Raw genomic sequence first — 23,797 nt, forward strand, 5'->3', positions numbered from 1 at the left:
TCCTTTCAGCAAGTCATTTTTAATATTAAAAAAGATTCCAGCACAATTGCAGAAATATTCTACAGACCACATGGGCGATAGGCATTGTTTATGACTGAATCTGCCAACTTTTTCTCTGATATAGTCATACATTATGATAATGTAGTGTTGATGGAGGATTTTACTATACTGTACATATTAATGTGAAACTGACATTTTAGCAAATGTTTTAACTCAGTAGGGTTTTTCCAGATTGTTGATGGCCCAATTCATTGTCATAATCACTCATTATATCTTAATATTAGTTACAGATCTGAGCAGAGACTGAGAGCCAACAAAGCTGCAGATATTCTGAATTGCATGTATAGACAGTGCTAAAAGTATAAAAAAGCTCTCTTTATTACTTGCTCGGACTGCTATTCTAGATTAATAGATAACAACAGTAATAATCCTCTTGTGCTGTTTAGAAGAGTGGCTAATGTAACAAATGTGAATCCTGATCTACAAGGAAAAATTCCTACAGATATTAGCAGTGCAGACTTTATAAACTTCTTTAAGGACAAAGTTGACAATAGAACAACCCAGATCTCCGCTCCACCTCACAACTTAATACTAAACTGGGTAACCCTGTCTCATCTTCCATGCAAAAATGTAATAATTTTAATTTTGTAACAGAACAGGAAGTCATAACTTCAATTGAAACCTATGTCCTAAGTAAACTAGTGAAAAGCTCAATGGACTCATTCTTAGCCTTATCAATGTTTCATTGCTGAATGGTGCAGTTCCTATTGTACTAAACATGTCAGTTTAACACATCATTACTTATAAATACAGAGATAGACCCAAATATGTTTAATAATTATATGCCCATTTCAAATTTACCCTATTTAAAATACTTGACAAAATTGTTGCTATACAGATTCAGTCTCATCTTATACATTATATAGTATACATAGTACAGAAACAGCACTAACAACTGTTGTAAATGAGATTCTAAAATCCACTGATGAAGAAAATTCCACAGTAATTACGAAGGGGAGTCAAGTTAAAGTTAAAAAATGGGATTTATTAGAAAATGGAATGAACCTTCACAAAAATGATAATGTCATTTCTCGATGCAGTCTCCACCTTTCTTGTTGCACTTGCGACACCTGCCTGGAAGTACCTGGATTCCAGCAAAATAAAAGGTTTTGTCTTCTCCTCACAATTGTTAGCCTCAATGGCAGAATTTGATACCATGGCCACTTTATTTTACTACAGAGGCTGGGAAATTGCATTGGGTTCACTGGCAGTGTGCTCATTGGTTTAGTTCTTATGTATGAAATTGATTAAAGTGCAGACAAAAATGTGCTGACAGGACTCAATTGTTATATTAAGAAGTTAAATATGGTGTCCTGCAATACTGGAACCTTTGCTGTTTTCACTTTACATGCTTTCACTGAGAACTTGCATCAGAAAACAACATTAATTTTCGCCCATAAGAAGATGATCCCCAATTACAGTTTTCTTTTAGACCAAATGATGTTTAAGGACACTGTCCTTAATTAGTCATGTCAGTGAGTAAATTAAGTGGAAGGATGAGATCTACTTGTCTCCGAATACAAAAAACACAGAAATGTTAGTTATTGATCGGAATGACGCTAACCACAACTGTTGCTCTTTAACTCATCTGGAATCAGTTGTGTTCAAATAGTTCTTCAGGCAGCTTTCACTTAATTCAAAACCCTGCTGCAAGAATTAATACAAGAACCAGCAAATACAAACACATAACTCCAGTTCTCAAGTCCCTGCACTGGCTTCCCAATTAAGCTTAAGGCTGATTTCAAAATCTTCCTTCTAACATAGAAAGCTTAAATGGCCAAGGGTCCTGCTTACTTATCTAAACTTATCATTATTTACAAACCAGAAGTACACATTGACATCTCAAGATACCAACCACCTTACGATTCCAAGGATTAATAAACTAACAGTGGGAGGTTGAACTATTAGTTATAGAGCACTGAAGCTGTGGGATGATCTTCCTGCTGATATAAGTAATAACCCTTCAGTCTCAGCTTCTAAATCCAGGCTGAAGACTAACAAGTTCTGTTTAGCATACCATGACTAGAGCTGCTGATTAGCAGTGCATGCTGAATTTCTGTTTATTATTCGTTTGTACAGAAATATAAAGAGTACAATGTTACTAACCATTATAAACCATTGCTAACCTTCCTCTGTTCTGTTTCTCCTCTTGATATCTGACTGTGGCACTTGGTGCCACTGCTCTAGTGCCAAGCTGTTTTCTTTATCTCCTTGATTACAAAAAAACCTTAAGGTTGTCACTCACACAGATATAAGCTAATGTTATAAAATGGGATTTATTTGAAAATGGAATGAACCTTAACAAAACTGAAAATGTAATTTCTCAATGTAGTCTCCACCTTTCTCGTTGCACTTGCGACACCTGCTTGGAAGTGCCTGGATTCCAGGTGAATAAAAGGTTTTGTCTTCCCCTCGCAACTGTTAGCTTCAATGGCAGAATTTGATACCATGGCCACTCTATTTTACTACAGAGGCTGGGAAATTGCATTGGACTCACTGGCAGTGTGCTTATTGGTTTAGTTCTTAAGTATCAAATTGATTAAAGTGCAGACAAAAATGTGCTGACAGGACTCTATTGTTATACTAAGAAGTTAAATATGGTGTCCCGCAATACTGGAACCTTTGCTGTTTTCAATTTACATGCTTTCATGGTGAACTCTCATCAGAAAACAACGTTCATTTTTGCCCATATGCAGATGATCCCAATTACACCTTTCTTTTAGACCAAAGGATGTTTAAGGATGATGTCCTTAACTCTTTGAGGGCTGAATATTATTTTCCAAAACAACACAGTTTTTTGAAAAGCACATGAATCAACATAAAACATCTGTCACTTCATGCGGTGGCCGCCAGTTTGGCATCTCTTGTGGCTTGAGCCACTCACAGGTAGGAGGTTGACTGCCAGGCTGTCTTCACGTGGCGGGGGTTTTAGCAGTGGCAGTCGCACTACCACACAGACTGGTTTGACCCCTTGTCATTGTAGGTGGCAGTCCTACCAGGCGAACATTGCCATAGGTTTATCAGCTACACAAACCTATTCAGCACCACAATCAGCTGGAGATCGATCAGCTGATGTTGGTACCTCACATTCGCCTTTGATCACTGGTAACAACATTGGAGTCCGACAAGACAGAGTCCGATTCAGCGATAATATGCAAAGCATCGTCCATGGAGTACTTTTGTTTACTCATTCGTTTCGATCACTCGTCGGATGTTGATGCCATTTTTACAGTCATTTAAGTCCTCACTACTCACACAAGCGCAGGGAATCTTGGTCAAGCTGACACAGAGAACGTTCCTTCTACCAGAGTGGAACAAAAACATAACAGAGAGGTTTGTCACCATTTTACATTTGATTACTGCCATCAGACCCTCCCGTTGACAAAAGTCGACATCTGCCCTGAAACAGTTAATTAGTCGTTCAGTGAGTAAATGAAGTGGATGGATGAGAACTACTTGCCCCCGAATACAAAAGCCACAAGAATGTTGTTTATTGATTGGAATGATGCTAACCACAACGGTTGCTCTTTAACTCACCTGGAATCACCATTAGTACTGAAAGAAACAATTTAGGTGTAATCTTTGACCACTAGTGTGTCCTTTAAAATGGACATTCCAAAACTATCCAAGGCATCTTTGTCCTTTTTAAAAATGTTAATAAATTAAGACATTTTCTAAATATGTAAGATACTGAAAAATGAATTAATGCATTTATTTCTTGTAGGACGGAGTACTGCAATTCACTATTCACTTCTTTTCAAATAGTTCTTTAGGCAGCTTTCACTTAATCCAAAACCCATCCATTCATCCATTATCCAACCCCATATCCTAACTACAGGGGTCTGCTGGAGCCAATCCCAGCCAACACAGGAAATAAACCCTGGGCAGGGTGCCAGCTCACCACAGGGTGTGCGCACACACACACATAAACTAAAGACAATTTAAGAATCGCCAATCCACCTAACGTGCATGTCTTTGGACTGTAGGAGGAAACCCACGCAGACACGGGGAGAACATGCAAACTCCACGCAGGGAGGACCCGGGAAGTGAACCCAGGTCTCCTAACTGCAAGGCAGTAGCGCTACCCCCTGCACCACCATGCCACCCAATTTAAAACCCTGCTACAAGAATTAATACAAGACCCAGCAAATACAAACACATAACTCCAGTTCTCAAGTCCCTGCACTGGCTTCCCAATGAAACTTAAGGCTGATTTCAAAATCTTCCTTCTAACATAGAAAGCCTTTAATGGCCAAGGTCCTGCTTACTTATCTGAACTTATCATTACTTACAAACCTGAGCACACATTGAGATCTCAAGATACCAATCAGCTTTCGATTCCAGGATTAATAAACTAACAGTGGGAGGTTGAACTTTTAGTTATAGAGCACTGAAGCTGTGGGGTGATCTTCCTGCTAATATAAGCAATACCCCTTCAGTCTCAGCTTCTAAATCCAGGCTGAAGACTCACAACTTCTGTTTAGCATACCCTGACTAGAGCTGCTGATTAGCAGTGCATACTGAATTTCTGGTTATTATTCATTTGTACAGAAATATAAATAGTACAATGTTACTAACCATTATAAACCATTGCTAACCTTCCTCTGTTCTGTTTCTCCTCTTGATATCTGACTGTGGCACTTGGTGCCACTGCTCTAGTGCCAAGCTGTTTTCAGTATCTCCTTGGTTACAAAAGAACCTTAAGGTTGTCCAGACTCCTAAATGACAGAGAAGCTGGTGATGCACAACAACCTTGGGTTCCGCAGCAGGGTTGCATATGGACACAGAGCTACTATACACAATAAAGGTGCCAAAGTGTTTCTTCAGAGTGATGCCAAAGGGGAAACATTTTTGCCTAATAAAAGAACTATCCAGTCAAAAGATTTTGAAAATTCATGTAACAGGATCCAAGCATAACCATGAAGTGATGTTAACAGATTTGTGCAATACCAATGTCTTCCTGGTTTTAAAAGGACTCTTGGTCCATACAATAAAACAGTGGCTCTCAAACTGTGGGGTGGGTGAAGTAACAAAAAGGGGGGGTGTGAAGATGTGAAACAAAGAAAACTAGAATCAAAAATATGAAAAATAAATCTATTGAAACCAGCTCCAGAGTCTGGGCATGCAGCACTTCCACCACACCCGGAAGTGCTGCCAGAAGAGGAGCGGGGTTCCTATGCAGCACTTCCGCCATACCCGGAAGTGCTGTTGGAGGTTAATCAAGAGACACCTGGAGCACTTCGGGGTGCACTATAAAGGAGGCCGCCTCACTCCATTCAGAAGCCAGAGTCGGGTGGAGGAGGACGAGGTTGCGAGTGAGGAGTGGAGGTGGCAGAAGAAAGATGGATTATTGTGTCTGCTGGGGCACTCTGTTGTGTGCGGGACCTTATTGTAAGAATAAAATGTGTTATTTTGGACATTTGGGGTCTGTGTTGGTCTGTGTCTGGGCTGATCTTCTACAAGTGTTTATTTGATTTTATTCCTGACATAGGAACAAACAGGAGCCGCTGACTTCATAAGGCGCATCTTGTTTAATCATAGTTATGCTTTCACTGATTGGTGTCAGGTTGAGGTTATGAAAATGTCCAATAAATCAATGGTTCCCAATCTGTGGGACAGGACCCCTAGGGGGGGCACGAAGTAACAAAAAGGGGGTAAGAATCGAAAATATGAAAAATACATCTATTCAAACCAAAGCAAATTAAATTAAACTTCATTCTGATAAAAATAAATAAAGAGTTAGATAAATGTCGATAATAGTTAAGTAGGTATAATAAAATATGCATCTATGATATATCATTAATTTAAAAAGAACAAATTGTGGTATTAGTGGGCGATTAAAACTGTTATGAAAACTCGGATCGCAAATACTTAAAAGGTTGAGAAACGCTGCAATAACACAAAACCCAGGACGTCTTGACCAGCTAGTATCCTACTATACATTATAGACTTTTGTCTTCTCCAATTTCTGGAGCTGTTTCAATGGCCAATTTGTTGCACGAAGGACGGAGAATCCTTCTTTGTCAAGGAATGGTTCTAAGGAACCACAAAGCCCAGTAAATTGTGTTATTTTAAGCGCATAGAGCCTCATTATTCCATTTGACTAATTAGGAAAATTAAGGTTTTATGCTAACTAAAGATTTCAATGCATCCCACTCTCCTTTCCTCCTCCACCGAGAGGGTGGGCTCCCGTTAAGCGCAGTCCTCCCCTTGCATTAGTCAAAGACACTCATTCCCCGGGCGGGCGGGCGGGCGGCCTGCAGCCGCTGTAGGAGTTAAATCACGTTCCTCTTGCAGTAACTTGGCGTCGATCCAGTCCATTAGTTCTGCATCACGTCAGCGGCTCCCACTATACTCGGAGCTGCTTTCTATTCCACCTGCATTGCACGCCCAAGGTTGGACACGTCAGCAAAAAATTACAGTTTTTTTTTTTTCTTCTGAGCTTTGCTGTTTGCCAACGTCTTCAAAGGAAAAAAAATTCTAAATATAAAGTCGTTTTCCAGTAATAGGTGTTGGTCATCTCTGTGTAAAATGCATCAAGGTGAGAAGTAAACGAAGTGTGAGTCAATCCAAAGGGAAGCGCGACGGCCGCTCTTTGAGCAAAGTGATGCGAAGTATCGGGACTTGCGAGTACAGCGGCAGACCCGCTTCTCCTAGCGCAGTAAGCCAACTGAACGGACATCCGACGGGACGTCAGTCCATCAGAAGGCACACACCTGCAATCAACTTTACGCCATGCCAGTGAAATTACGGCAGTCAATCGATACTTTGGACAAGAAGCAGCTGGCGAGGGTCCCCAGAGGAAAAGCGTGTCAAGAATACAATGGAACTCGGTTGCTGTTAGCGCAGTGAGCATGCAGTCCGCAAATGGACACCAGAAAGGGCATCAATCCAGCAGTGTCGCAGGGCACACTCACTGAAGCGGCCGCGTCCACTCACTCATGAAGTGACCGTTTGGTGTCGATGACCAACCTCACGGCATGTTTTTCAACCGTTCGGAAATCAATGCTGATAATATGTAAACTACAAGCAGAAATCGAACCAGGATCCATATGTTTTGAGGCAGCATTGCTATCCTGACGGACAATCAGCGTATTTTATATAAACAACCCAAAATAATATTAATATGCAAAATACCCCATGTAAGCAAAAGTGCCTTTCAGATAAACATGAAGATGTGAATGATTATATGATATGGTGTTAAAATGAATGAGCAGATCGCATTGGTGGCGCAGTGATTAATGTTGCAGACTTACAGGTCCTGGGTTTGAACACCGTTGTGCCGCTATGAATTTATTTATTTGTTTGTTTGTTTTTTTCCAGGCACTCTGATTCTCAACCCACATCTCAGACATAAGGTTAAGAAGTCTAAAATATGTCCGAAAATAGGCCCTTCAATGAATTGCCCCTTTCTGAGTTTGTTCTAGACCAAAGAGTCCGACCCTTGCGACCCTGAACCGGACTAGGCGGGTTTATGAATGTTTTGTCATATTGCTATTAGCAGCATAGTGTTGTCCCATACACTCTTAAAAGTAATGGTTCTATAATGGCAACTCCCTGGACTGTGTAAGCGAGTTAAAGAGTTCTGTTCATATGAAGCCAGTCCTTTAACTCTTTAAAATGGTCCCTAATAACTGCAAAACCAGAAGATTTTAATTATTAGGGGGTTACAGGATACTAACAGATCAAGACACCCTGAACTTAGCTTGTGTGACTGTATGCAAGAAGAGAGCTTCTGAAACCAGATTGCACAAATCTTATCTATTCATGCACGCGTATCCATCTACTTTTATAACCCATTTGTCAAGGGCAGAGTATAGCGGGGCAGTTAGAGCCTACAATGAACATTGAACATGTTACTGATACAAAGGTTCCCCCAAGGCTTCACTCTGAAGAACAGCTTTGGCATCATTTTTTTTTTTTTTAATAGAGTGTGTTTTAACTGTTATGAGCTTCACAAAATTATCTCTTTAACATTCTGAGACAAATTGGGTAATAGTGAAGCTCACTCACTCACTCTGTTGCAGTTATTCCTGAGACATTAAAAGGACAAAGATTTGGGAATTTAGTTAATTGAATCTTCTAAATGTTCTAAACCTCTGATGGTGACAGACCCAGAGCAGGAGGTACTTTTAAGAAATAAACACTTCAAGTTTTTTAAAATGTGCTGGAACATTAGAAAAGTAAAAAGTGTTCTCCAGTTTCTCCCACATTCTAAAGACCTGAAGGTTATAATGAATAGTAACTGAATCAAACCTGTAGGAGCGAGTGGGCTCTGCATGGCCGTGCAGCTCCCATTATTCATATTTAAAATTAAAAGTGTCAAAATTCATCCATTATCCAACCCGCTATATCCTAACTACAGGGACACGGGGGTCTGCTGGAGCCAATCCCAGGCCGCAAGGCAGAAAACAAACCCTGGGCACGGCCCCATGCCCACACACACACCAGAGACAATTTCAAATAGCCAATGCACCTAACCTGCATGTCTTTGGGAGGAAATCCACGCACACACGGGGAGAACATGCAAACTCCACACAGGGAGGACCCGGGAAGCAAACCTGGGTCTACTAACTGCGAGGCAGCAGTGCTACCCACTGAGCCACCATGCCGCCCAAGTGTCAAAATGGTTCTTCAAAGTGATCACCAAAAGAACCGTCCAGGTTAAGGTTCCACATTAAGATTCTTTATTGATTTAGATCCGTAACAGGCTCCATACATATGCATGGATTGATGACAACAGATTTGTTAAATGCCTGGATTCCTGATTTTAAAAATGTACAAGAACACAGGCATGGCTCGGGTTTTCTTGTTCTGTTAGGATCCTGCCTACTACGCTGTCAAGATTTCTCTTTTCTCCACGTATTAAGAGCATTTTTCAAGCCCAATGAACCATTTTAGAATCTTTTTAAGAACGTAATGGCTCTTTGTCAAGCACACGACTTAATAAAATGCCATTACAGAACCGTTATTTTTAAGGCGTGGTCTCTATCTGTTGCACAAAAATAGGCTCGGGGACACAAGCGATACTCCAGCTTAATGGAACGAGCAAGTGGAGAAATGTCTGGACGGATGTATTCCTTGCTGCAGTTGGAACTGTTAGAAAATAAAGTTTACACATTTTTTTTTCTTTTTCTAGGCATTCCATTTTGTAAAGTGAAAAGTGGAATTGTCTTCACTTGCAGCTTTAATCAGAATGAAGCTGTCCGTTTTTAGGATTTCTGCAGACATATGCGCCTTTTTTTTATTTATTTCATTTCCATCCCTACACCACTCACACACATTCTGCCACCGCTCCCCCGTCCTTTTGTCTTTCTCCTACTCACACGCTTGCTTGCACCCTGTCTTTCACACCATGTGGTTTTTCATTCCGTCCTGCAGTTCTCTGCGCTGAGTCCCTCTCTTTTTACCTTAGCCGTCATCCCTCTGTTCCACCCACCTTCTCTCTCTCTCTCTCTCACTCCCTCTCTCTCGCTAGTTCTCTCCCACTCTCGCTATCCCCTTCAACTCACCTCTAGCCAGTCACTGTTCACTCTCCGCAGTAGGAAGATCACGTCTCCAGCCCGAAAACTCAGCTCCAGCTTTCCATCTCCGCTGAAATCGAAGAGAGCCTGCAAGGTAAGAAAGCGAATGAGCGAGGGGTGCAACGGAGCGCTGCGAGGAACTTTCAGCGCCGCAGACGCCGCTGCTGCTGCTTCCACTGCTTTTTCTGTAAAGCGTCTTTAGAAAATGCCAACTGATCACGCAAAAAAATAAAAATAAAAAAATAAACAATACTAATAATAATAATTTTGGACAAGCAGGAAAACAACCTGTTTTTCTTTTTTTTTTTTAGCTCTAGTCATATTCATCTCTGTGATTATTTTCCTAAATCTTATGACTATTGTTGCGTGCTTTGGGTGCAATAAATGATCACACACCGAGTCTTTTGTGTTAGTGGAATTACCTAAAGTTTGCTTTAGTTATCTTTTACTGATGAACTGCTGCTTGCAGCATGGGGGACCAAAAAAAAAAAACCGGATCGAGGCTTTCATACCGCAGTAGCGGGATTTCTTTAAATAGCCGCAAAGCTGTAGTTTCATCTTTAATGTAATCAATAAAATTAAGAGGAGCATTAGAAATGGCTCAGGCAATTTTGATACACACAAAGCTACTGGTAAGGGCAAATGAACTGTCGATCAGCAGAAATGTAAAAAGACTGATGGATAGTACTGCAATATTCAAACAACATTTCAAGACAGTATAGTGAAGTCTTAATAAGAAAAGAAAAGAAAAAAGAAATCGCTTTTTATTTAAACAATAAGAGGACCAGTAGTGAGTGTTGAATGGAAGACCGGGGTTTTCAAGACAAGGATGGATGGAGTTTGCACTTTAATTACATCTCTGGCTCTGGATGACAGGCACAATGGATTTCTATTACGAAAGATTTTATAAAAGATTTAAAGTTATTACCGAGACTTTCACAGAACAAATTAGCTCGCTGAAAACAGCGCCAAGTCAGTAAGTGGCAGGAGGAGACTTCATCCACATGTACATTAATGTTTCTTGTCATATACAGGAAGACTGTTTTATGACACTTTGATGATGATGATGGTGATTATGTAACTTACTAATTTTTATTAATCCATGGAGTTCAATTTATACCAATTCAGGTGCCACCAAGGATTTGGAACTAACATTTGATGAAGTGCCAGTCCATTACAGGGCACTGCCACACACACAGTCATATGCATTAACCCTGAGCCGATTTAGATTAGGCACTCAAAGTAACCTGCATGGCTGTGGAAGGTGGGGAGAAATCAGAGTGTGCAGCTACTTGTACACAAGGACAGTGTGTAACTACTGCTCCACAGTAATGATAGGATTAAAGTGATGATGATGAGGTGAAGAAGAAGAAAGTAATGATGATGAAGAGGATTAATATTACTATTAAAGTTTCTCTCAATATGCTCTGTTCAATACATAGTTGTGGATGCTTATCCCTGCAGTAAGGGGCAGGCACCCAAATTGACCAGATAGATAGATAGATAGATAGATAGATAGATAGATAGATAGATAGATAGATAGATAGATGTAAATTTTGGCATACTAGGCAGGATTCGATAGACAGATAGATAGGCAGAAACTTTATTAATCATCTACACATCACGTATTTGAAGAAATCCACACCACACCACACAAGGGGTGTATGTAGGCTACACACAGAACACACCCCAGCAAGTAGCTAAAGATTATCATTATCATTGCCATGATTCAGATTCTTTGATATTACAAATTAAATAGCTTATTTTTTTAGAGTTAATCAATCAATTGTGTTCCTTCAAACAGTACTGCCCCCATAATGTTTTTTTTTTATTATTATTATTTAGTTATTTCTTATAGGATTGAGTACTGCAATGCACTATTCACTTGCTGTTCAAATAGTTCTTTAGGCAGCTTTCACATAACCTTTCAAAATGTTTGACATTGACTCTAATTGGCAGTGTGATGTAGTGATTAAGGTTTTGGACTTCAAACCCTGAGGTTGTGGGTTCAAATCCTGCTTACTGACACTGTGTGACCCTGAATAAGTCACTTCAAAAGAAATGGAACCAACTGTATCTCAGATGCTGTAAGTCACCTTGGATGAAGATGCAGGTCAAATAATAAGTAATGATCAGCAACAATCAAGCACTGCAGTAGTCATGGATCCCGTACTCACTTGTAATGGTTGGTGACTGTCTGTAAGGAGTCTGGTTTTAGTTTTATTTCCTGACTTACAAAGGTGGTTTTCAAATTTGGTTCTGCTGTCCCAATGACAAGACAAGATTGCTTTTTTTGGAATTTAGCAGACGTTTATAAAAAATACAAGGGGATCAATTTTTTTCTGCCAGTTTCACAGTCAGTCAGTCTGTTTGCCTCTAATTGATCTCATTGTATAATCCACTGTTTTACTTTTCAGTCTGTTATTTTGTATTTAGAAAAGGGTAGAAGTGAGATTTACATTTTTAAGAAATGTAGACATAATTAAAGCTTGGCTCTTTATTATAATATTCCTATAAATGCACTTTTTTCTGATGAGTTTGCTCCTTAATTGCATCCTAATCATGGGTATTAACAATTAGAGGAAGACACAAGGGGTCAAGTGACACTGCATGTGGAAAGGCTGCAGTGTCCGACCCACTAACATGCGGTGATATAAATTATCACCAGGAAAAGTGCAAGGAAACTCATGATGATGAAAATATTTAAGACAAAAAAATGTATTCCCTTGTAATTAATGTGATTAGCAAACTCATTTTCCCATTTCTACATTGACACCAATAAATAGCAACTAACAGAATACATTGCATTTTATAGGATGAAAGTCCATTTAGAAGCAGAAGTTGGTTGGGACAAAATCATGTAACACTGTGGGCCCCATGGTGCTGACACCGAGGCATTTAGGACTACTTTATGAGTGTAATAGGTGATTCTAAAAATTAGGCTCTTGTGAATTGGCCATGCATAGGACTGGCACCCTTTCTAGGGTATTCTCCTGCCTTTCAAGTGATGCTGCTAGGATAGGCCATCCTCCAATTATTATTATTATTATTATTATTATTATTATTATTATTATTATTATTATTATTATTATTATTATTATTATTATTATACTCTATGATCATAGATAGATAGATAGATAGATAGATAGATAGATAGATATATAGCTATTAAATTAGGTATATTAGGCTGGATAGATAGATAGATAGATAGATAGATAGATAGATAGATAGATAGATAGATAGATAGATAGATAGATAGATAGATTTTTATGTGTCCCCAGAGGTAAATTTGACATTTTACAGAAGCTTCAACTTAACCCTGACCCTGATATGTGAGTCTGAATAGGCACAGATGTATGGATATTGTTATTTTTGTAGTTGTTGTTATGAGATCTCACAGTGTTTTGAAACTGGAATAAGACACAAAGTATTGTTCATTCTGGACTCTTCATTTCAAGCAATAGCCACCAGTACGAAACTAATTTGTCTGCAGTAGGCAAGAGGGGAGCTAGAGTTTACAATCAATTTTTCATTGTAATTGTGTGTGTCTTAAATGATGATTATGCCTTAAAGGAGCGAAAAACTAAAACAAGTGATTTCCATATTCATACAACCTGATATGATCAGCTACATTACTTTAAAGTTAACATGTTAATTTAGAATTAGAAAACTGAAAATAAAGTTACTATTAAGAAACATGTTTCTTCTAATTCTTATTATTATTTTCCTTCTTCTTCGATATTATGTCACTTGTTGACCAACAGTGGGACTCCTTCATGACTACTGCAATCTACCTTTACATTGCCTCACTGTGGCTGCTCTTTCGCCTTTAGCAAGAAGGTTTCTTTGTTTTTGTAACTCTCATGTGCATTTGAGGGGAATTGTTACTAAAATTTCTATCTATCTATCTATCTATCTATCTATCTATCTATCTATCTATCTATCTATCTATCTATCTATCTATCTATCTATCTATCTATCTATCTATCTATCTATCTATCTATCTATCTATCCTAAAATTTCCATATATCTATAAATTTCTGTGTAGCTGCATTTCTATCCTGCCTACTATACTAAAATTTCTAACATCCCTCAAATAATTTTCCCTGCACTACTTAATCCAATTGATGATCTGGGGAGGAAGCAACCCGGTCCATTGCAAGGCCACTCAAGCTGGCACACACCCTTTTGTTGACGTGGGATAAAAGACAAGTACATGGAGAAAAACTCACAAAGATGCCGGGAGAATGTGTAACATCAGCCTTGACAATGGCTGGGCGTTTGATGCAAAGATATGATTGCTGAAACCACCAAGCAACAATGCTAACCACCGCCTATAAAATTAATAAGCTTTTGAAAGTTTTATCAATGCTGATTTTTTACATTCTATTCAATTTCACAGAAAAGCATCCACAGTTGTATGAGTTTCCTTTTTCCCTAAGGTTACATATCATGCTGACTAATTTTACATACTTTCCAGTTCTGCACTAACTACTGTATAGCCGTGAAATGCCAAACTCTCAGTTTATGTCTCTAGAGCTGAACAGGTTAATTAATAAGCCTATAAGATATGTGTGGCAGCCTAGAGGAACCAGCGGTAGTCTTTTTTTAATAGTTTTAAAATTACAGCTTAATATTTAATCTAATTAATAAGGCCTTGAGACATTACGGAAGGCTTAGAAAGAGCAGACGTATTTTTTTCCCTAATAGATTCAAAGCTATGGTTAAATCTTTAATTAAATTAATAAGACTGTGAGAAGAAAATGAAGGTCTAAAAATAGGAGAAGTGGACGTGTATTAATACATTTAAAGCTCTAATCTTTCATTGGAACAACCGTGCTGCTAAACATGTGAGAAGAATTAGCAGAGAAATAGTACAATGGATTGTGCTTTAAATCTTAAATATTTTAAACCGAATTATCAGAAAATAAATGTTTAAAATGTTCTTTGTAGTATTTTGTGTTTTGTGAGCCCAGTCATTGTCTGTGTGGACTTTGTGTGTCCTTCTCCTGTCTGCTGGACATTCCAGTTTTGACCCCAAGTCTACCAAGACTTGCAAGTCTAGAGAACTAGCAATATCAGATTGGCACCTGTGTGAGCGTGGGTGTGTGTGTGAGTGGGCACTACCATGGCTTGGCGCCCTGTTACCACCCGATCAGTAAGTGCAACCAGGATAACCTTTGGCCTTCCACAAACTTAAATTGGATCAAGCACATGGGACAATGTTGTACTGTCAGAATAATGTGCAACAGAATGGCTTAAAATGTCCTTTGAGTTTTCTGAATTTTGATTTTACATAATCACATTAAATTTGTATGTTCAGCCTGTGCCTACATGGGATTTCCTTGTGGCACTCTGGTTTCCTCCCACCTCCCCAACAAAATACTTATGAGTTTAGTTAGTGTTCAGAAATTTGTGTCAGTGTGTGTGGGCATGTCTTCATGAGTGGGCCCTGCAGTGGACTTACCTGGGCCCAAAACTGTTGGGACACACTCAGACCTCCAATGAATTTGAATTAGGAATAAGTATATTATGTTATGTTATTGCCTTGCAATTAGGAGACCCAGGTTCGTTTTCCAGGTCCTCAATGCATGGAGTTTGCATGTTCTCCCCGTGTCTCCTGGGTTTCTTCCCATAGTCCAAAGACATGCAGGTTAGGTGCACTGGCGATTCTAAATTGTCCATAGTGTGTTCTTGGTGTGTGTGTGTGTGTGTGTTGCACCCTGCGGTGGACTGGCGCCCTGCCCGGGTTTGTTTCCTGCCTTGCACCCTGTGTATGCTGGGATTGGCTCCAGCAGACCCCTGTGACCCTGTAGTTAGGATATAGCGGTTTGGATAATGGATTGATGGATGGATGGTTGGATGGATGTTATTTTATTTATGATCCTTAAGTAACCTTCATTCATCTTCTCATTAAAACATTTTCTTTGCATTACAGGGTAAATGAAGTCTAGAACTTATTATAGAAGTATTGAAGCCCACTACAAATGCCAGTCCATCACAGAGCACACTCACCATGAAGCTACACTCATTAACATCCATTAAATTAAATCAATTAACTTGGAAACGAGGAACCAAACCATTCAGAAAAAGAAACTGAAATTGAACAGAAGGAGAAAATATTACACAAACACTTAAAATTCCATTTAACTACTGGGACAAATAAAATACTATCTATCTATCTATCTATCTATCTATCTATCTATCTATCTATCTATCTATCTATCTATCTATCTATCTATCTATCTAACAATTCTGTCTAGATGCATTTCTATCCTGCCTACTATACTAAAATTTCTAACATCCCTCAAATCATTTACCCTGCACTGCTTAATCCAATTGAGGATATGGGGAGGAAGCAGCCTGGTCCATCACAGGGCCAGTTTAGAATCTTCACTCAAGCTGGCACACACCCTTTTGTTGATGTGGGAAAAAACAGAAGTGCATGGAGAAAAACTCACAAAGGTGTCGGGAAAATGTGTAAAATCTATCTATGAGATAATACCATCCTGCCGACTATACCAAATTTTTTATCTATCTGTCTGTCTATGAGATAATACTATCCTGTTGACTATACCAAAATTTCTATCTATCTATCTATCTATCTATCTATCTATCTATCTATCTATCTATCTATCTATCTATCTATCTATCTATCTATCTATCTATCCCTGCCTACTATGCTAAATTTTATATATATATATATATATATATATATATATATATATATATATATATATATATATATATATATATATATATATATATCCTGTATACTAAACTAATATCTGTTTATCTAAAACTATAAAGAAGGAGTACATAAAATAAAATAAATTAAATATACAAAATGCCCCTTACTTTCTAATTACATATTCTCTTACTTTTATAGCCTGTCACTTACGTTTATGAAATGAACACTTATTTATTTTGTCTCTTCATTTATATCCTAAATTTCTTATTTTAAGAAATAAGTTATCTGGGTGATTGTCTTTACAATTTTCAGAACTCTATACTTTTGTTGTTGTTGTTGTTGCTATTTCAAAGTAATTGCCAGAGATAATGGTAACCTTTTATACTGATGTTAGCGTCATTGTGTATAAAAGTCCTAAAATCACCTTGCAGTTTTGCCTCCTGGGTGCCCCAGTCTTATTGGCGGCCTTAGTGAAACATCATATTTAACAGAGCAGACCAGCATATGCCATGAGAGTCTCAGATCCTCTGTGTTCCTAGTTTATGGGTGCTGTCTGCTAATCATTAAGTTTTGCTGGTCTCCCTGAGTCAGTGGACTCCATCATTTAACTTGCAATGCAGCTGAGTGGTCACTACAGCAGGTAAGACCTTCCGCCATCTTGTATTCCACCGGCATCCAAGCAGCATTGTGCAGTAACTGGGGCTCTAGATCTTAAACCCTAGATTTTCTGGTCTCAGTTACCTGTAAACTCTGTGCTCCTGCTGTTTGCCCCCTGTATTGCCATTCATATTCTGTTTTAAAAGACTGACATAGTAATGGTCATTAGACAGAAGAACTGACATACCCATGAGCAATAATCAGCAGGCCAAATTGCTCATGTACAGTGGGTTCAAAAAGTTTTTGGTTTTCTAAAAGCTTTCAAACTCCTTCCTTTTCTGCATGTTATTGTGTTGTAGATTTAATTTAAAATGGATACATTTGCCATTTCTGCCCATCAATTCACACTCAGTAACCCATAATGACAAAGTGGCCGCATGTTTTCAGAAAGGTTTTCAAATTGGCAAAAAAATCAAAAACTGAAATCTCTCATTCGTCTAATTATTCAGACCCTTAATTCAATACTTTGTAGAATCCCCTTTGGTAGCAATTATAGCTTTGAGTCTTCTTGTGTAAGTCTCTACAACCTGTGTACACCTGGATTTGAGCAGTTTATCCCAATATTCCTGGTATATCCTCTTAAGCTCCATTAAATTGAATGGGAAGCTTCTGTTAACTGCCATCTTCAGGTCTCACCACAGGTGTTCCATGAGGTTTAAGTTTGGAAAATGACCGGGCCACTCGAGGACACTCAGAAACATGTCATGAAGCCACCACAGCATTGTCTTTGCTGTATGCTTTGGGTCATTGTCATGCTGAAAGGTGAACTGTCACCCAGATCTGAGGTTGTGTACACTGCTAAGCAGTTTTTATTAATAAGGACCTTTCTGTATTTGGTGGCATTTATTCTTCCCTCATTCTTAACCAGTCTCCCTGTCCCTACCACTGAGAAGCACCCCTCAGTTGAAGCTGAATGATGTTTCCACCACCGTAATTCATTCTCAATTCACCAATTGACCAATTCACCTCTGCTCCCCAGTAAGACATAAAAACACTCACATGGGAAAAAGTTGCTATGGAAGAGGCTTGGTTCCCTCCTTGAATCCAATGAGCCGGCTCCCTTTGACCCCAAACTTACATTGTCTATATAGAAAATGGGAGGACGGATGGATGCACTCAGTCTTAGTTAGAAAACATTCATTCCAATTCAGGGTGACGGGAACACTGTGTGCAAGTTAGGAAGCCCCATTCCATCACAAGGCTCTATTCGAATGTATAGTTAAGTCAGCCATATAAAAACTTTTTTCTCTAAAATAATAGAATATACATTTTTTTAGCTTATCACATCATTTCTCAAATATAGAGGGTGGTGCTTTTGACCCCTTGCATGCTTCAACACATTTATGGAAATAATCCCAATATAAAAACTAGCAGGCTTTGTCTCACGCATTCAGTCCATACCGAGTTCTCCCCAGGAAATCTGGGAGTCCGCAGAGGCAGTGGATTTGGAAACTGCTTTTCCGAGATAATCCCTCAGTGAAAACGAGGGGAAAATGGACTGCAAGGAGCAAGCGTTTTAATTTTCGAACAGTGCGCCATTGTTTTCCATTCATAAACAAAATAAAGCTTTTCTTTGTCTTTGTTATTTACTATATTATTTTGTGATTAAATAAAAATAATCACATGTGCGTGTTAATAGAGGATAGAGAAATTGGCAACTAGACATATTGGACTGTTTTCTTAATAAATAACCACAGATTTAAATAGTTACATACACTTGCAGTATACTACAAACGTAATTATATTTATATATCTCATAATATGTATCCATATATGAAGAATTTGTTCATTTATGGTCAGGCAGGAAAATGGAAGAGGTTACATCATATCCTCCAGAGGTAAATTATTCAGATACGAGGGACATTCAAATAGTTTCCGCACTTTATATTTTCGTTGGAAACGGTGAAGGTGGGAGGAATAGAAATTGGGCATTAATAAGTTGGTAAGATGCTGGGAAAATTGCATCGCAAATGAAGGTTTCCCTAAAATAAGACCGGGTCTTGTATTCATTTTTGCTCCAAAAGATGCACTAGGGCTTATTTTCAGGGGATATCTTGCATTTATTCATGTACAACAATATACATTTATCCAAACACAGTCATGTCATCCTCTACTGGAATATCGCCATAACTCTCCACATTCAAACCCTGAATTCCAGCCTGAATTTCTTGCTACTCCAGACGCTTTTAGGATCCTCCAGGATCGATGTGCGTACTTCGATGGTTGATGAATGGTTCGATGTGGTGAAGCAAAATGCCAACATACAAAAGTATTCATGTTGTTTTTATATTCAAGCATTGCATATTCCCCAAAGTAATGACACGATACATTTTAAAAGTTTCACATACCATCTTCTGTGCTGTCTTTTTTTTTTTTGTACCTTTACAATAGCATCAGAATGTATGGCGGCGTATTTGATCCACAGAGATAAAAAAATTAAGGATATGATGAAAATGTCTTTTTTGAGATTAAAGTGGAAATTTTGGCTTTAAACTCGAAACGTCCTCTTTAATCCCGTAGCTTACTTTGTCATTAAACTGGACTGTCGAAAACGTCATCCCAGTTGTTAATCGCAATGCGCTTCTGAGGTTTCCTCCTGACTTGACAGCAGCAGCAAGCAGCAATAGATCGCCACACAGAACACATTAAATTTATGATATTCCAGCTCTCTGCACATTTAGAATTCTTAGATTTATACTTGATATCATATGCATTAAAGTATATATGTTACAGTTACAGATAAATCGTTAACTTTGTTTAAATAATGAATACCGTTAACAGTTACACATATGGGGTGGCACGGTGGCAGAGAGGTAGCGCTGTTGTCTCACAGTAGGGAGTCATGTCGCTGGTGTTCCCTGCCTGGAGTTTGCGTGTTTTCCTTTAGGGTTTCCACAGTGTGCTCAGTTTTCCATCCAAAGACATGAAAGTCTGGGGATTTGGTGGAGCTACAATGACGCCAGTGTATGTGTGTGTGTGTGCTTGTGTTCATCTTGCGATGAGCTGATGCCTTGTCCAGGGATTTTGTTTCTGTTTTGTGCCAGTGCTGCAGAAATGGGCGCATCCCTGGACTGATGGATGTAATCATTAAACATCCTGTTCAGAGATATTGTGGCAAGGTGTCCTCAGAGTTTAATGGATGTTTCGGGCACATGCGCCACATTGCGTGAAGTATAAACCTGGCCTTAGGCGCCTTACTTTTCAGCTGACAATCTTGACTAGGGCTTACAGAGCAGCCCGAAAATCATCCATCTATCCATCCATTATCCAACCCAATATATCCAAACCACAGGGTCACGGGGGTCTGCTGGAGTCAATCCCAGCAAACACAGGGCGCAAGGCAGGAAACAAACTCCGGGCAGGGCGCCAGCCCACCGCAGGGTATGCACACACACACACACACTGGGGACAGTTTAGGATCGCCAATGCACCTAACCTGCATGTCTTTGGACTGTGGGAGGAAACCCATGCAGACACGGGGAGAACATGCAAACTCCACACAGGGAGGACCCGTGAAGGGAACCTGGGTCTCCTAACTGCGAGGTAATAAAATAACATACTATTCTTATTCCTAATTCAAAATCATTGGAGGTCTGAGTGTGTCCCAACAGTTTTGGGCCCAGGTAGGGCCCACTCATGGAGACCCACTGTGCCACCGTGCCGCCCCCTGAAAATCATGCTAGGGCTTATTTTCGGAGTAGGTCTTATTTTCGGGGAAACACGTTATGTAGAAAAGTGATGTCATTTGTTTTTGAAATTCTTAATAAATAGAGTTAAAATAAAGTGTGGAAACTTTTTCAATGTCCCTCATAAAAAAAGTCACATTCTCTATAAATTATAAATTCAAAAGACACATTTCTTTATGTATTTTGAGGTAGTGTCAAATTATACACCAGGATACTTGTCAAATTAAATATTCAAACAAGTTGCCAATTTTCGCACTGCAGTGCAGGCCTATAGCTTCAAATCACCTTTGGTTGCTCTTTATGGCAGTCCTCACACTTTCTACACCAGCACATTATTTTTTTCCTGAGTTCCAGAATGTTGTGTTAACGGTGGCCTGGCCACTACACTTTCTTCATGTTTGAAAGTGGGGGGAATATTGAAGAATTTGTTGATGACATTCTTATCAATCAATCAATCAACATTTATTTATATAGCACATATTCATACAAAAAAATGTTGCTCAAAGTGCTTTACAAAATGAATAGAAAAATAGAAGACACAATAAAAAATAAACATAAGTCAACATTAATTAACATAGAATAAGTAAGGTCCGATGGCCAGGGTGGACAGAAAATGCACGGAGGTTGAACGTGATTGGCACCCGGGAGACTGCTCAGTCTGCCTCTCAGATAACTTAATGACCAACTGCTAGAGTTCAATTCATTGATAGGTTTCTCCCTAAGATACTGCAAAATCCCAAGTTGGGGTTCAGTTTTTGGGGATTGTGCTGTGAAACGTGAGTCCCTGTCTTGTACCCCAAAACACAAGGCTCAGTCTCAATACTTTAGCAAAATCATCTTTATTCAACTTAAACCAAGAACAGTACGGTTATTTATTGCAACGGGAGCTACTACTCTCCTATGCACAGACACAGCAAACGGGCAGAGTTGGGGCCGGGTCAGTGGCCAAGTTACAGTATATCATTCCCTGCATTTATAATATCCCTTGCATCAGTAGTGTATAGCACAATCTCGATCTGCTCATAGTTGTTTCTGCAGCGTGGTTGCCTCTGCAATCAACAAGCAGTTCTCCTCAGATGTAGTAGTCGCACTTCGGCATATTGTCCTATCAGGGGGTTTCCTAAAAGAGTTTAGAAACCTCACTAGGTTTATCCCCCTAAGATACTGCAAAACTCCAAGTTGGGGTTCATTTTTTGGTGATTGTGCCTTTAAGGTAGAGCACACATATTTGACTGTAGGAGTCAAAGAAGAAGAAGAAAGGCTGAACAGTTATTTCACACTAGCCGACGCCTGCCGTAGCATACAGCAGTGTAAGAATAGGAATGGAAAATGGTGTGAAAGGAATTCAGAAATCAAGAAGAAAGAAATACTTCTTGAAAGACGCAGTTGTGAATAGGTGTTTTGCTGGAGACGACAGATAATGAGTCAAAAGATCTAATCGTAGAAAAAGCCACGCACAACAATAGTTTTGTTGCATGTATCTTGGACTTCCTGGAAATGTGGACGGTAATGTGATCATTTTGCCTACACGCACAGTACGTTCTTATTTTCAGCCTTTGTTTGCAGTGCGTCTGATAGCCCTTTGTATTGATCCACGCGCAGATCTTGTTGATATAATCTGAGATAGCTGAGACGAGCGCCCTCTGTTTTAACATACGCATCTACGACGTACTGTTGGAATAGTTTGCCGCTGGAGTGCAGAATAATAAATGTATTCCACATTGATAATCTGTACACGTAAAATTGCCATTGAGTAAGCCTGATTCGGTTGGCGGTTCTTTTATCGGGAACATGTTGTAAATCTTTGTGCCAGCCAATGTCTCCATAAGGGAATAAAAGTGGATAAAAGATAGGATCGCAATTTATATTGAGCGTGGAAATCAGTTTACAGGAGTTGCCTCTGGGATAGATGCAAATATCCCTTTCAACAGGGGGTTCGCCATCTTCTCCAATGAAAATCGCTGCAACATCGGTGTGACATGTCGGGGCATTGTATCATCATAAATCCTATATTTATGGATTCCTTGAAAACCATTCGTACAGATGCTGTTGGATTGGACTGAGCGATTTCATACATGTGTTTGTATGACTTAGCGAAGGGGTTGATGGTTCTGAGAATGAAATCTAGCTGGAGAAGTAAATTTTCGCTGCATGCAGAGTTTGCTTTATTTTGTAAGCGTACTTCAGTAGCTTGCGCTGTGTCAAAAACATACAACTGTCCATATCCTGGAGAGGTAGAAATGTTAGCGTATAGTGGAGAGATTTGCCGATAAATTTGCCCGTGTATTTTAAAACAGTATGGTCCATGGCCAGGAGGTTGAGTTATCTGTGGAAGAGGATGAACAGGAATCGAGAAATGCTGTGTCGGCTGCGTGTGGGTGGGACTGGTTTTGAAGTGGAAGCAGGATGAACCAGAAGAGAAATATATATAAGAGATGTTCCTTCTTGTTGTTTATTATGGGGACAAACTGAAACTTAATTTGTATTTAGCTAGAAAAAAAATTGATGGATAGCTTGGTGAACAGAACATTGCTTAAATATTTCTTCAAAACCAAAATCCATAACACCAATCTATGTAAAGTAAGACGTTTGCATGTCTTTTTTGTTTGTTCACCAATCAAGCATAATTAGCTGAACCCATTCTCATAAAAGGGTCTAACCACATGTCCAACCTAAAATAGAATCTATATGGAGTATTGGGGAAAGGGCAAATCAAAAATGTGTGCAGACAATAAGACTATAATTCCCATCAGATAGTCATGCTGTGCTGGGGCTGATGAGAGGGCATCAATATCCACACGGACAAACCTTTCCACTGGTCAAAGCAGGATGTCATCTAAAACTTCTGGTGACGTGATGTCTTCTCAGCTAATATGGATAACTATTTCAGTGTCTCACTGGATTACAGCTTTTGTCTAGGGGTGCGTCTTTTCATTTAATCTTGTGTTGCGTTTAGTGACGTTAAATCATAGTTACGCTCTCACTGATTGGTGTCAGGACAAGGTTTGAAATTTCATCTGTGTGACGTACATAACAGAAACAAAGTGTTCTTTCTTGATCATTTTAAAGGTGTGCCTTATTCTTGCCCCACTGTCACATAGGCCACATTTTGGACAGCATGCATATAGTGGCACTGTGTTATAAAAGCCGGTAGCCTGTCTGTGATTGGCTGGGACTCT

At 39.2% G+C, this 23,797-nt stretch overlaps 1 protein-coding gene across 1 annotated transcript in view; it reads right to left on the minus strand.

Moving 5' to 3' along the window:
* ncf4 (neutrophil cytosolic factor 4) overlaps positions 1–23,797 on the minus strand; it is a 118,930-nt gene that overhangs the window by 46,869 nt on the left and 48,264 nt on the right. The window contains exon 7 of the mRNA XM_039765332.1: positions 9,573–9,671. Within this exon, the coding sequence (XP_039621266.1) occupies positions 9,573–9,671 (99 nt within the window). The remainder of the gene's footprint in view (positions 1–9,572; positions 9,672–23,797) is intronic.

Source organism: Polypterus senegalus, chromosome 10 (assembly GCF_016835505.1).
Source record: "Polypterus senegalus isolate Bchr_013 chromosome 10, ASM1683550v1, whole genome shotgun sequence".
In the NCBI taxonomy this organism is placed as follows: Eukaryota; Metazoa; Chordata; class Cladistia; order Polypteriformes; family Polypteridae; genus Polypterus; species Polypterus senegalus.